Genomic DNA, 15,373 nt, shown 5'->3' with positions numbered 1-15,373 from the left:
AAATCCTACGGTCTCACAGCTTTGCCTAACTCTGTGACCACCTTAACGGTCTCGCTTAAGTCTGCCTAACTCTGTGATCGCCCCGACGGTGTCCCTAAAGTTTTGCCTAACTCTGTTACTGTCCCAACGGTGTCCCTAAAGTTTTGCCTAACTCTGCGACAGTCTTACCGGTCTCCCTAAAGTTTTGCCTAACTCTGTGACCGCACCAACGGTACATGTTGCGGTTCTGGCTAATATCGCTATGGCGCTGTGAGACCGTAGGATGGTCAAGGAAGGCCTCATAGCCTGCATGTTTTATGCCTGATGAGAAGACAAGATCTCACAGGCTGAATGCTTTATGCCTGATGAGAAGACAAGACCTCACAGGCTGCGTATTTTATGCCTGATGAGAAGACAAGATCTCATAGGCTGCGTGTTTTATGCCTGATGAGAAGTTAAGACCTCATAGGCTGCGTGTTTTATGCCTGATGAGAAGACAAGACCTCATAGGCTGCGTGTTTTATGCCTGATGAGAAGACAAGACCTCACAGGCTGCGTGTTTTATGCCTGATGAGAAGTTAAGACCTCACAGGCTGCGTGTTTTATGCCTGATGAGAAGACAAGATCTCATAGGCTGCGTGTTTTATGACTGATGAGAAGACAAGACCTCACAGGCTGCGTGTTTTATGCCTGATGAGAAGACAAGACCTCACAGGCTGCGTTTTTTATGCCTGATGAGAAGACAAGATCTCATAGGCTGCGTGTTTTATGCCTGATGAGAAGACAAGACCTCACAGGCTGCGTGTTTTATGCCTGATGAGAAGTTAAGACTTCATAGGCTGCGTGTTTAAGCCTGATGAGAAGACAAGATCTCATACGCTGCGTGTTTTATGCCTGATGAGAAGACAAGACCTCACAGGCTGCGTGTTTTATGCCTGATGAGAAGTTAAGACCTCATAGGCTGCGTGTTTTATGCCTGATGAGAAGACAAGATCTCATAGGCTGCGTGTTTTATGCCTGATGAGAAGACAAGATCTCAGAGGCTGCGTGTTTTATGCCTGATGAGAAGTTAAGACCTCATAGGCTGCGTGTTTTATGCCTGATGAGAAGACAAGACCTCACATACTTTGAAAAGCCCAAAAAAGTCGGATCAGAAATGTCATTTTCCACGTTACGAGAAAGCTTTAATCTTCCTCCTCTCGTTACACCGACGTCAGGACGTTTTGCAGTGAGGGGACGCCTGTTTCCGACTGTAAACCCCAATCATAACTTTAATTCTAACCATAGCGATAACCAAAACAACAAGTAAAAACATGGGACGCGAAACAGTCATTTTGGTAGCGTTTCGTGAATGTCGCCTCGAACGAGACGATTGTTTTACTGCAAAAGCATCACCAAATATGTAACGTTAAAGAAACATGGCGGCCCGGTTGTGTTTTGCGCGTGACATGGTCGCGTTTGTGGAGTATTTAGCGGGGTTGGAAGACCGCCAACACCGAGTTAAGAGAACAGGCAAGCATAAGGGGCACCCGATCAGGGCGAAAACGAATCAACGTGCGACTGGATATGCCTTGTTCGGTCATGCATGGTTGACGGTTCGGTCAACCAAGGACATTATACAGAGTGTGTATAATGTCCTTGGGTCAACGGATCTTCGCGAAGTCTTCGAGACTTTTGTAAAGGTACTAGTATAGCCTCAGGAAATGAAGCCTCAAAAAGAGTAAATGTCCCCGTATTTGATTCCTATGTATCATATGTTTGAAAATTCTTAACTCAATGCTAGACGGTTGTGAGTGGGTAATAACTTAGGAATTTGTGCAAATACGCCCTGGCCAGTGTGCAACTGCACTGCAACACTTACGTCATGATTACGTCAGTCATAGGTAAATGTTACCCTGCAGTTTAGAGATAAATCGCTAGAGGCCACTGCTACACGGTCCACCGGTAGTGTCAATACGTTTCGCCGACGTCGGAACGTTTTGCAATTAAAGGGAAGCCTATTTCCGATTGTAACACTAATCATAACTTCAATTCTAATGATATAGATAACCATAACAACAGCTAAAAACCCAAGACGGCAAAATGTATCAGGAAACACTAATTTTGGTAGCGTTTTCGGAAATTTTGCTACGAAAGAGCTAGAGACGCCTAAAAGTAGAATGTAGACATGCAGGCTTTCGAGGCCTGTCCCATGTAACTAACTCAACAACCACTATAATCGTAGGGCCACCAACTTTTCAGAGAATGGTGTAGTAATAAAATTAGGTCTTAACAATAATTTTTGTGTAATTATGACGTCATATGACGTCATTAATATGCTTTTTAGGGGTAAAACCGCCCAAAAAATTTTTCCGTAAAACTCAAAGGAATACAACCAAACTTTTAATAACAAAAAGTGTCTTTGATAGAATATAAATGTCTGCTAAGACTAATGTTGCCCCTGGCAACAACACTGAGTTCAAAATAATGTCATAAAATCACGTCATGCATAATTAATCTGTCGGCGAAACGAAACGACCTTAACCTTTCTGACTTACTATTCATTAGCAACTGCATAATATTAGTCTGCATATCAGGAAGCATGATTCTCTGCAGCCCTCGTACATAAAAAAACATGTGATGTGTCAATCGCTAAATGCATAAACATGAAGAAACTATGGGTCAAGTACTCCCCAGTGCGTAGGTGCGCCAGTACAAATTAGTGAGAAGTCTAACACAGACGCCCCCACAGCGAGCGGTGTACGTGTGCGGGTATGTTTTGTTACGTACCAAAAAATATCAAAACGAAGGAAAGAAGTGCTTAGCTGATTGAAAATTTCTCACCGTTGATGCAGACCTGCGGGCCACTGCGCACACTGCTGGTAAGTGACAAGTAGATGAAAGGCGTAGATATGAATGGACAGGATGCATGTAAGCGGCAGTACGAAGCAGATGGTAGCCATGTTGTTCTTGCTCCTCTTGTTATCCACCAGTGCGGCTTCAAATGACTCACGTCCTTTTCAGTGTAATGTAGCTGTATGGCGAGTGTGTGTTCCTCCTACCCAGAGACACAGTACAGTGTCTGGTACATGTACATGTGTCGTGTGTGAGGTCCTAAAAGAGGGCGTTGCCCCTGTAAGCCCTTTCCATTTTCTTGCCAGGGCCCAACATGTTGCAATAAGAGGATACCCATTCAATGTTCTGTCGGAAAAGAGCCTAGCCCCACTCGAGCATTCTGCGGTCCTCAGTTTGGCTTTGATAGATGCAAACATCACTGATGTGGAGAAGAACACATTTTCTGGGTTTTCCAGTCTCAGAACACTGTCCCTAGATTCTAACAGGTTGGCATCCGTCAAACAGACCTGGTTCGCTGGCTTGAAGAAGCTTGTGCGGCTGACTTTGTCCAACAACAACATCAGGCAGATAGAGCCAAGGAGCTTCGTGCACTTAGATCTCCTATTTTTCTTAGATCTAGAGAGCAACCTGTTACACGATGTAGACCCTGCCTGGTTTAATGGACTAAAATATAGAATGCTGCACATGAACATGAGTTTAAATCCAATCCATACCATTTCCCGTGGATCATTCCAACTCACAAAGCTGCGCAGTTTAGATCTGAGTGGAACTGATGTGTCATGTTTGGATGAAGATGTGTTCCGGGGACAGTCTTGGTTGAATAGGCTCCATGTCGGCAGTGGCCTGCTGTCATCTGTCAATGATGCAAAGCCGCATGAATTGACGTGGAGCCTACTTCGGTTAGCCAGTACAAATATCAGGAAAGGGTCAGTAAAACTATCTGTCGCAGTGCCCAGATTCCTCTTCTGTGTCAGCCACAATGGGGTAACCCCTGAAGTCTCGTTTAGATGGATGTTTTATTCATCGGACGATGACGTGCCTTATAACATCGAGTCCCAAGAATCTACGTGTCGTGCTTTGGACCGTTCTAGGAGCACGAGCTCCATCCGGGCCCCTGTAGTTGTCTTGGCTACTCATGGCGACTCTCTGACAGACAAACTGGACACCAAGACGCTTGAACAATGCAGGCAGGTGTGGGAATATGATGGAGGCGTTGCAGTGGGTCTGATGGAAAACTTAAACTTCCGACTGGTTTCCCTGTCCACAGGGAACGAAACCTTCGGAGGTGTTGGCATGTCATTTGTCCAGACACAAGACACGAACACATTCACCACCACAGCCCATACAAACGGCAACAATGCAAAGAACATCAAATGCATTCTGGTCAACAAAGTTAAACACAGGGAGTTGTTCTTCACCGCTATCCGTGACCAACCGCAGACACACACAACATCACCAACCTACACAACAGATACTGACCACTCTATCAACCTTACACACTACTCTGAATATACAGACAAAGAACACACATCTTCAGAACAGGGGGACAACTCTACGCTGCAGGATGGAACAACCACGTGCGCGCCGGTGCATGTATCAGAGCAGATAGAGGTGCCTCCAGCAACAGATCATGTTCTCATATCTGTTGTTGTCTCGGTAGTGGCCGGTCTGGCTGTGTCGTCTATTGCAGTGTTGGTATGGAAGATGTGCTTAGTAAGAACGAGAGAGGATGACCGGCCCACCGACAGTGCACAGGTTTGGACAATCCCGCGTGGGGTTGCCTTCCCCGGCTTGCTTCGGTCTGCTTCCCTCCCTGCTGGCTCAAGCAGGACGGCGTCGCATGGCGTAGTTTCCTATACGTCAATGCCCACTCTCCTACAATCCATGGAACCTGCTTCATGTGAGATCTCATTTGACAGGAGCATTGCTCAGAGGACTCTGCCTCGCCCCCCAAACGTGTACTGGGAGGTCCCAGATGACGACATATCCGTAGCCGGCGTGGTACGGTCAGCTTCCCTCCCTGCACTGAGTACCAGTGGCAGTACGGTCGCCCCAGACGATGCGGCGTCCTGCAGGTCATTGTCGGCTGTTCTCCCGTCCACTGAACCCACCTATAGTGAGATCCCAGATCACATGGCCGCTGCACAGCATCCTCTGCCTGTCTCACATACCTACAGTGAGGTCCCTGATGATGAGGAGAGTGTAGGCATACCTTTCTATGCTGATGCTGCAGAGATTTTGCTTCAGATTGTCACAAGCCGGGTTCAAAATGGACAGGCCTACCAGGATATCACAACTAGAGGATCCATAACGACATACGGATCTCCTGAGATCAATAACGCTACTAGACAAGCCCCCGATGCCCAGGGTATAAGAGCCCATATAAATCTTTCAAGTAGGAAAGCTTTGGTATCCCATGTGCATGCTACCGACCAAAGTGTGAGGACTTACGTCAACGTCACAGATGAGATTCTGTCAAGAGGTCAAAAGATCACCGGGGCTCATGTCGCCGTTCTCACATTCCCTCGTGCCTACTGGCAGATCTCAGGGGAGGGTTCCCGTATCACACCACGGCGTGCATCCCTCCCCCTCGTCACACTACCTATTACCAAGGAGCTTCAGGGGCTCCATAACACTACACGGCGTGCGGCCCTCCCCACCGGCACACTACATTACACCTCCTGGCTGAGGGCGATCCCAGGGGAGGGGACCCGAAACATGGCACGGCGTGCGTCCCTCCCCACCGTCACACCATCTAACACCTACTGGCCGTGGGGGATCCCAGGGGAGGGAACACATTACGTCACACAAAGTCGTGCTTCGCTCCCCACCGTAACACTGCCTAACACCTACTGGCCATGGGAGATCCCAGGGGAGGGAACCCGTAACACACCACGGCGTGCGTCTCTCCCCACCGTAACACTACCTAACACCTACTGGCCATGGGGGATCCCAGGGGAGGGAACACATTACGTCACACAAAGTCAACCTTCACCTACTAAATATCACCTCTAACCACCTGCGTTACTATTTCAGGGTGCAGAAGTTTTTCTTTGACAGACTTGATCTTTTTCCAAAGATCCAAACCTTTTCCATGTTGATATTGAAGACAGTATCTTCTCACTGACATGACCAAATTTAAGATACTGGAAGTGTAAATTGGCGGAACAGTCCGAAATGCTATCATGCCAAACTTCTACAAATATTACATGAAATTTTCACCAAAAACCTTATGATTTATTTAACAGGTGTTGGGGTGGTTAAAAGTCACCGCACAAAATCGGCGACTTTTTCTAAACTATATTGAACTGCTAATTTGCAAACTCTGAATAATCCGTTTGTAATTTTCTATGGATCGAGTGGGGGTTGAAGTTGGCTGGGTAACAGACATTTATGTCCAGTAATTTGATCATATCTCTGAAGTGTGAAACCTAAGCATGGCTTATGTCTCGTCATGTACCAAGAATGGATGATAAGCAAAATCGCAATTAACGTACAGATTTTGGTAATTTCTTCGAAAGGGATACTGCCATGTATCTACAGAAATATTCATTTACAAGTAACGTTATGAACGCCATGCTCACAAAAATTAAAAAAAAAATTAGAAAAAAATCTTGATATCTGTTGTTGATGAACGCATGGGTAACTGACATATTTCGAGAAGGGTTTTGATGAGGAAATATACTAAGAAATTAGTACCATTTTGTGGAAACCATGGATATTTAAAAGTAACTGTACATAATGAGAAACATTCGGCCGTCGACGTGATGTCAATTTGACTACGAAGGGGGGCAACATGGCGACAAAGCATGAGCAACATGGTGCTGCAATGCCATCCGTTGACAAAAATATCCTAAGAAAAGCAATGACGATACTGATAATACTGCAGGGCAATGCTCTATTCCAAACCCTATGAATTAACAACAACACTTGTAAGGGCCCTATATGTGATTTTAATGTTGTTTTTTAAACTCTAGTGTAAGGCATATGGAACCAGCATTGAGAGCCTTTTTGCTACATGTGCCTGATATTTTTGGTAATAATAATAATGGTAACGTTGTGTGTTCATCGATATTGATATTTAGCGTATTAAAAAGGACGCCATTAATTGGATAAGCCAGTCATTTGCCAACTCTTCATCCTAGGCAAAAGGAAATGAGATTCAATCAAAGCTTCAGTCAAACTGTTCCCGAGTGATGTGGTCGGGGTATGGTATCCAGACCCGTGCCTGTCTAGTTCTTTGCCTGAATAATGGGATCGTGGGGTCGCGTGGGTGGCGTAGCGGCAGAGTGCTCGACTCGGAACCTAGAGGTCCCGGGTTCGAGTCCTGACATGCCACCGATCTTGTGCCCTTGGGAAAGGCACTTTACACGACTTTCCTCACTTCGCTCAGGTGAAAATGATTATTGTATTGTCCCCTGCGGCATCAATATAAGTTTGAAAAACTTGAGTGTGTCGTCACCACGTCTTGTGATTACATGTTGGAAATTATAATAAAAAAAATAATTGGACAGGGTTAGGATCAGGCACGGTTCTGGACAGTCTTGCGTATCTAACAACATAAGTTTGTCTGACGTACGGTTTTGGATACGCGTCCAAAGCCTTGTCTAAGTATGGTTCTGGATAACGTACGATTCTGGATACAACAGGGGGAGGCTAAGGAGTGTTAGAGTGTTGCTGGGCCAAGTAGAAACAACTTTGTAAACGAAAGCTGACCAAAAGAGCCTAGCTGAACATAGTTTTTTTTTCTTTATAGCGTTGCCTCAGATGTATGGAAGTAAAACATCACATCCGTAGCCAAATTAAATTATTTCCTTCAGCAACCAGGTATGAATATTTAAAAGCAGTAGAGTGATACGTGACAGCAGCTGCCAGTTCAATGGTGGAAATATTATATCCGTGAAGCAATATCAATTTTAGGGACAAATGTTTAAAGTCTAAAATTTTTTAAAGATGAACCACTAAGCTGTGACTGTCAGACCTTGAAATAGTACCATATCAAAAGATAAAATGACGGCAAGTCGTGGTGTACACTTGTGGCATGCGGTGATATAGTGAATGGCGATCGGAAATCTAGTGCGGAAATCGAGAAACCCGGTTTAACTGTAGGAACTATGATCCAGGATGGAGCAAAGTTATACAACCGCCTTGAGACACCACCTAACTTCAAAGAAGACAGTGCAGTGTACGCCTTGGTCTACGATGGTGAAAACCTATCAGTTCAGAACTCACAACGCAGCTTAACGTTGTATTTACCTTTCCGTTAAGTACAGAGATGATGTGGTATGCTATACGCATATTCATACTACCGTGTAAATGATCTGCTCTCAAGATCGTAGTCTGGTACTCTCTCATTTGCTACCTCACACGGGAAACACAACTGTTAAAAACAGGACAAAGAAGTTTCAACACATTTCACAGGCGTCTGCATACTGGAGTGCCGAAAATATAAATCCTACTCACCTCCCAGTTGGAAGAACTGTTGATATCTAACACCGTCATCGACAACGAACTCTAGCAAACTGTCAAAAATACCATGCATACAAAACGCTGAGAAAGCTTTAATGTGTGTGCCCAGGGATACTTGAAAAGCAGATCAATGGATCTGAGGTAAAATAAGTAAACTTGAACTTGAACAGTTGCTCCAGTTAATTACTTTAATCTTCCCTACTTAGGTGTAGGGGTTCATACATGTTATACCAAGGCTCTGACATGTCACAGTTTAAGAGCTTTTTCCCCACCTGATTTATCTAGCCATCCTCGACACTTTTCATTAAAGTAACACGATGAGCAAACGTCCATTGAACTGGCAGCTCTGGCACGTAGTATAAAATATTGACTGTACTTTGTATGGACATTGTGTCTCTACAACGTGTATACGTCATTGTGATAATCTTCACTTTACTTGTTACTAGAATCTCAAAATTCGACTGTACTACATTTCCCAACGAAAACAATAAATGTACAATGAGTATTAATATTTTGGGCGATGATAATTTTAACTGTTGTTTCACATCTTAACTACTGTATCAGCTACAATAATTCAGCAATATTAATAATATTGAATAAGCTGCCATCTATAGACGTTTCCATTATTGAATGTATATTGTATTAATTTTGAACACATATCTCTTTGTTGTACATTCTGTCTAGTATCATAATATTTTATTAGCACTTGGTACACGAACCACTGTCACTGTCTTGACAATGTGTACGTAGTGAAAACAGTCAACACTTAAGATGTTCCTGACTGACTCACCACATAGACAATGTATAAATGCGATTTTTATCATATATTTTGTTTCCACCGGTACTGCTTTCGCATTCAACGAATAAGATGTACCAAATGTAATATTACATGTATGGTTACTGCTCACTCATTATGTTCATTATAAGTATCTACTATGTATAAGCACTGAACTAAAATAATAAGAGGCAAAATTTGATAATATGCGTCTTCGTGAATTTTTTGTTTTATTTATTGTCGTGAAACTAGCATAATTTTGTACCTCAATAGATACTAGACATGTATCTAACATGGAATTGAAGACTTTCCTGGACCTTTGACCCAGCATGGGGAACTAACTACGAAATCATTGTCCAGCAAACACTATGAACAAACCACCGCGCAGGGAGATACAAAATCAAGATGTGATTGCATCCAACTCATACACAGGAAGATATAATGCATCAATTCATACAATGCATTGACAGCAATGAATTTCTGTCACCTGTAGTTGCACGTGGGTGCTAAAATGACTTTCCCAATTACGAATGTTTCATCAAATCATTAGCAACTTACTCGGACAAATTAAAATGAATAATTTGAAAGTGTGTTGCGTTGGCAACTGCACAACACTAAAAGATATGCCAGACAGAGTAGGATGTATATTCAGGTAGCCCTTGATTAAAACAAGTTCAATGTGAAGGTGCACGTGGCCATACAATACTGACTCACGCATCTCATTTCCACTGATGTCTCATCAAATCATCAGCATCTTTCTCAGACAAAGTTTGAACAACACAATTATTTTACAAACGCACATAACTAATATGTATGCAAGATAGCCCTTGATTGAAAGGACGTGTAAAGGAACACGACGGTTACAATAATAAAACAGTCCGTTCACGCATATATGTTTATGGATTTGTTAGGACGTCAATTATGTAACCAGTACTCTCACCTCTTCTCTCGTGACCTCAGTGAAAAGTGACCAGGAGGACGATTTGAGTATGTCATAAACCAACCAAAGCCCAAACAAACTTCCATTTCAATTCACGGTGATGGTTTATCAATAATATTTGTAATAATTTTGTGTTGTCTGGAATAAGAAATAGTCACAATAATAATTTACATGTATTATATTGTCATTTACCTGGGTGAACTGAGATTATTCTGATATTAATCTAAAAATCAGTTACTTATTTTTAAAATCATTGGCTTTAACATCATTCAGCTTCATTCGATATTACAGGTACGTGCAAACAGTCTTAAACCAATACGTTCTAGTTTAGTCAGCCAGTCGTCATGTTATTCTCGATAGGCTCGACCAATGAGATCATGGCAATTGCTGGTTTGAGTAGTGAGAACAAATTGAAAATATTTTGCATTTCTGAGTTTTGACAAAGTATGCGGGATTTTTGCGTCAGTCTATTTAAATGTTCAAATGATGTTCTCAATGGGTGGCCTGTCCCCGGTCTTCAGTGCCTCCTTGAGACGTTCCCAGAATAGCGCCTTCCCCTGAGGATCTTTGGGCCACTCCAGGTAGGTCCTCTTGCACATGAGGCGGCGCAGACGGTGGTAGCGGTGCAGGGCGCGGTCAGGGATGTCCTCCAGGAACACCAAGATCAACACGTCTACCTTTTTTTTAATTAAAGTAAAAAAAGACAGTAAATACGGAGTCCCTGAAATTGTATTGAACTTATATCAGAGCCACCATCAAACAAGAAAAAGAATTAAACAAATATGAAGATAAATCAACGAAATATCATAATGCATATGATATCTAAATATCATATGCAATAAAATAACTTGGGGTGAAATTCTAGTTCTATGAGCGCAATTCTACCACCCCATCCCGAGGTATGGCTGAGAGGACATGGATGAAGTAATCTGAATCTTGTGAATCAGATTAAAAACGTCCACTTACAAAACTTACAATTAAAGTCATCTCTATATTGGAGGAGCAAAAGAGGGGCTCCACAATGTAGGGGATATTTGGAAACACCGCCAAAACAATGTATGTCAAAAGTGTGTCCTGCCACCAGTGAAAGTTGGCCGAGAAGAAGAAGACTGCACGGGCTGTGCAAAGCCTACCTGCTCATCGAACAGCCGGTACGTCGCCATCTGTACCTCCATCTCACACCACTCACTCTTCAGGAACTCTTCTGTCACCAAACAGACGGTCTTACGACTGTCGTAGATGGCGTTCACGATGTTGTCCGTGATCGGCGCGCCGGGAACAAAGTCACGATAGTCCAGGCAGAGTCGGAACTCTTCCCGATCTTCCAGGTGGGGTACCAACTCGTCCATCACCCAAGCGCGGTCATTGTGGTTGTAGGACACGAAGGCGTCGAACTTCTTTTCTGGAATAGTCTGGTAGCCATGGAAGCGAGCCTTGGCCACAAGGCAGCCGTATTTGATGTACCAGCGGTTGCGATAACCAATACCAGCACTAACGAGGAAGATTACCAAGGCAAGAGAGCCGAATATTGCCAGGTGTAGCCCTGTCTTATCGTGGCACCCCTGAGCTTCAGCATCAAAGTCTAATATAGTCTTATGTACAAGACGTTCAGGAGACACACAACCGTAGTTTGACAAGTTATAAAATAACGTCTTGGTCTGATTACTCACTACCCAATCGTAAAACCACTCTTCTTCACACGTGCATTGCAAGGGGATATCTTCCAAGTTCAACCGCTCAAGATTATTCAAGAAACTTAGCCCTTCTTTTGGCAATTTTCCTAACCTACGGTTCGAATTTAGCATCAACTTTCGCAGGTTGGGCACCGCTTTGAATAGATCGTCTGGGATACTTGGAATCCGGTTGACAGAGAGGTACAGACTTGTCAGATTTGTGAGGTTTTCGAACGGCAAGGATGTCATTGTATCAAAGTTGTTATATGATAAATCGAGAACCTCTAGGGTCGTAAGGTTTGCAAACGGACGGCTAGTTTCCTCACGAGCCAACATATTCCCAAGTTTATTGCGGCTCAGATGAAGCCTCTTCAACGAGAAGAGTCCTGCAAAGAAATCAGGGGGAAAAGACTCAATGCCTCCAAAATAGCAACGCGAGTCTTGGTTTTCAAGATGTAAAGAAATCAAGGCTGACAAGCCAGTGAATGGCGGAGGGAAGTAAGAGCTGGCTTTGAAACAGAGATGGTTACTTTCTAGGTATAATATCTCCAATTTTAAAAGACCGAGAAATGCTGTTTTGTCAATTGACTTGATAAAGTTGTGAGAGAGTTTTAGGTTGGTCAGGTTAACAAGCCCATCAAATGCATATTCGGGGAGGGAGGGCAGCTTGTTATATCTGATGTCAAGAGTGTCGAGTTGTGTGAACCCGCGAAATGCCCTTGGTACCAGTGCCGAAATGTGTCCATGGAGAAAGCTTAGTTTTTGGAGGGTTCCATTAACCAGTTTCAGAGCAGGGCTTGGAACACCTGGAAGATCATGCCATTCAATCGTTAGATTTTCCAGATACGACAGACCTCGTAGACTGTATAAGGTGAATCTTCCTATAGCGAACAAGTCTCTAGGGCCTGAAATGGTTAAAGACCGAAGTTTGGGAAGGTTGGAGAAGACACTGCCGTGTATGTCTGAGCGACCTTTAGCAAGAGTGAGCGAGAGGGATGTCAGATTCTCGAGGGACACAAACGAACCTTTCTTTACGTTTGGGAAATAATTGTTCTTGCGCATATCCAGCGTCTTCAAGCTACCTAAGCCACCGAATGCCTTTGGTGGTAACTGGGTTATATTATTACCTACCAAGAGAAGGGTTTCTAGCTGAGGTAAGAAGGAAAACAAGCCAGTTTCTGGTAACCCTCGCAGGCCTACATACGACAGATCTAGATGAGTGATTGGCAGCGCTGCCAAACGATGAAATGTGGTGTTTAAAGGAATCTTGACTCCAGCCAGAAATGTACTGTTATAGAAGGAAAGGTGCAAGGACACAGTATCGATGCTGTTTAGATTATCAAATGTGGTGTTTAGTTGTTTCAGGTCAAATTTGTTTCCACCAAGAAACACGTAAGACAAGTTACGGAATGGCCAGAAAGCTGGATGACTGATAACTCGGATGTTGTTGAAGGACAGGTCTAGTTTTTCAACATGTGATTCGTTCAGTGGGGCAAAGCAGTCGTGTTCAAGGTCGGAAATGACGTTGTTAGCCAGGTCTAAGGACGTCAAATTTTCGAGATTTCTGAACTCTTTACCCAGTTTGCACTGACTGACTCGGTTTCCTGCGAAAGAGATGAAGTAGAGTGATTTTAAATTAGGAGTGAGGAAATCCACGCTGTTGAGATTTGAAAGGCGAGTGTACGCTAGCCCTAGCACCTCTAACGACACAAGGTCATCAAATGCACCAAACTGGATGACAGAGATGTTGTTATGATTGAGATAGAGGGATGTCAGGTTGTAGGTGTTCTTGAAACTTCCTCCCTCGATGGTGGTGATGCGATTCCTGCTCATATCTAAGTGTTTCAAGTTGTGAAGGCGAGGAAACGTGTTGGGGCCTGTAAAGAAGGAAAAAAGCAATTAACAAGGCTGAGGAATTGTACATCAATTGTACATGCAAGTGAAGAGGGAAGTACACCGACAGAACACACTGTGGGCGAAACTTGGAACGTGATGTATGCGTAAGACTCAGAGTGATTCATTCAGTGGTTTTATTAGCATAAGATAATGTTATATACTATTAAGCTACTCCACAGCAAGAAAACGTGTATTTTGACACATAAGTCTCATTGATTGAGATTACACTCTCTACTTGCCTTATTGTTCTGTACGTGTTGGACACGCGCTAGGGATTATGTTACCAAGTGAGCTTGGTGAAAGAAAGGTATTTTGTTTAGTACCTTCTTTACCCACCAGTCACGCATGTCCAACAATACCACAGTTAAAAGGAACAGTTCTGCTCGCGAAGTTCCTCTTTTGTTGTGTTATTGGTCCCGGTCGCTCTTAGAATAGGAACTAAATGGCTATTTTAGTGGCATGTTTAACGGACAAATAAAAAGATCAAAGATATTGATATTTATTATACTATAGTTATAAAAGCATGGTTTGTGATCGTGATGTGTCGACGTTTTATGCTGGGGATCGGAACACTCAATGCTTGTTTTTAAGCTATGAACCAAGCAGCTATGAGGAAGTTGTCAGTATGGTTCCTGTAATGTTAAGCAATTGTGGAGAGATATATTTCATTTCCCACATACCTGCACTGAGGCACATAACATTGAAAATTACCTGCACCAGACAAATTTTACCTGCACCACTCAGAACTTACAAGGCAATATACGGATCACATTAGAACTGTTTAGAAATCATTGCGATTATTACTTTCACATTTCATAGGAGTTGACAGTCAATACAGCTAATAAAAACCCACATGCAACTACAGGTATACAGTGTATATAAACCCAGTACATGAACCGGTGCAGTTTAGGTACTGGTAAACATCAGAAATACCGGCACAGGTACAGCTTTACCTGCACTGCTAAACTGCATATGCCGGATTTTTCTGAAATGGAAAAGCTGGTCTATTTAAGAAAAATTGTATTTCAAATGTGTATTTTCATGTTCGTATAATGTACAGTTAAGATGGTGTTGAACGCCCTTACCTAAGGTTTTAAACAGGTTTCCCGTGAGGTTCAGATGGGTAGTGCTGGCCGGTAACCCTCGCGGGACGTGTCGCAGGTGACGCCGCGTACACAACACAACCGTCTCCTTCTTCCGAATGCAGTTTCTCAAGAAGTCCAAGTCGAAGGAGGATGTCTTGGCGTCTTCCGAAGTGGAGAAACTGGCTGAATTTAGAATGAAGTTGCCTCTATCTTCAGATATGCCTTCAACAAAGTCAGTGTAACACAGCACTGACATCAGACACAGAATTAAAACTTTCGGCGGAAATACAGCCATTGCGTACATCATGTATATGTACAAATGTATACAAATGCACTGTACAAATGTATCACAAATGCACTGTTTTGTAACACTGTGCCGTACCGTAGGCTAAGAGAAAAATGCTATGCTGACAGCCAGTTAGGGTATTTATATGTGACAGCTGTCATGGAAAAGCAGAAGTTGTAACAAAACACTTCAATAGTTTGTTTATATCTGTAGGTATGGTTCCGCAAACTAGCGTTCCTACATGGCTACTTCCGTACCCTTTTTTGTCGTGTCGCTATTTTTTATAAGGAAGTTTTCTAGATTGAAATATATTTGTCAATGAAAACAAGTGTGCACAATCCGGTCAACTACGTAAGGGCTCAAACTTTTCAAAAGGGAGGAAGGTTTTAAAGTCGTGAGTCGTGACCATAATGTCCAATGAGTTGAAATTATAAT

At 43.2% G+C, this 15,373-nt stretch overlaps 2 protein-coding genes across 2 annotated transcripts; one reads left to right on the top strand and one right to left on the bottom strand.

Annotated features, from left to right (window-relative positions):
• Positions 1–241: 241 nt before the first annotated feature.
• LOC109486007 lies at positions 242–5,829 on the top strand. The gene is made up of 4 exons (XM_019789702.1): positions 242–249; positions 2,814–2,840; positions 3,120–3,795; positions 4,282–5,829. The coding sequence occupies exons 1-4, from the start codon at positions 242–244 to the stop codon at positions 5,827–5,829; spliced, it is 2,259 nt and encodes a 752-aa protein (XP_019645261.1).
• Positions 5,830–9,370: 3,541 nt separating this feature from the next.
• On the bottom strand, positions 9,371–14,968 carry LOC109486257 (toll-like receptor 13). The gene is made up of 3 exons (XM_019790006.1): positions 14,653–14,968; positions 11,132–13,548; positions 9,371–10,675 (listed from the first exon to the last, which is right to left on the bottom strand). The coding sequence occupies exons 1-3, from the start codon at positions 14,957–14,959 to the stop codon at positions 10,478–10,480; spliced, it is 2,922 nt and encodes a 973-aa protein (XP_019645565.1). The 5' UTR covers positions 14,960–14,968; the 3' UTR covers positions 9,371–10,477.
• Between the last annotated feature and the right edge of the window lie 405 nt (positions 14,969–15,373).

This window comes from Branchiostoma belcheri, unplaced genomic scaffold (assembly GCF_001625305.1).
Source record: "Branchiostoma belcheri isolate BF01 breed outbred unplaced genomic scaffold, Haploidv18h27 scaffold8, whole genome shotgun sequence".
In the NCBI taxonomy this organism is placed as follows: Eukaryota; Metazoa; Chordata; class Leptocardii; order Amphioxiformes; family Branchiostomatidae; genus Branchiostoma; species Branchiostoma belcheri.
Note: the sequence above shows the minus strand (reverse complement) of the source record. Positions and strands in the feature narration are given on the sequence as shown.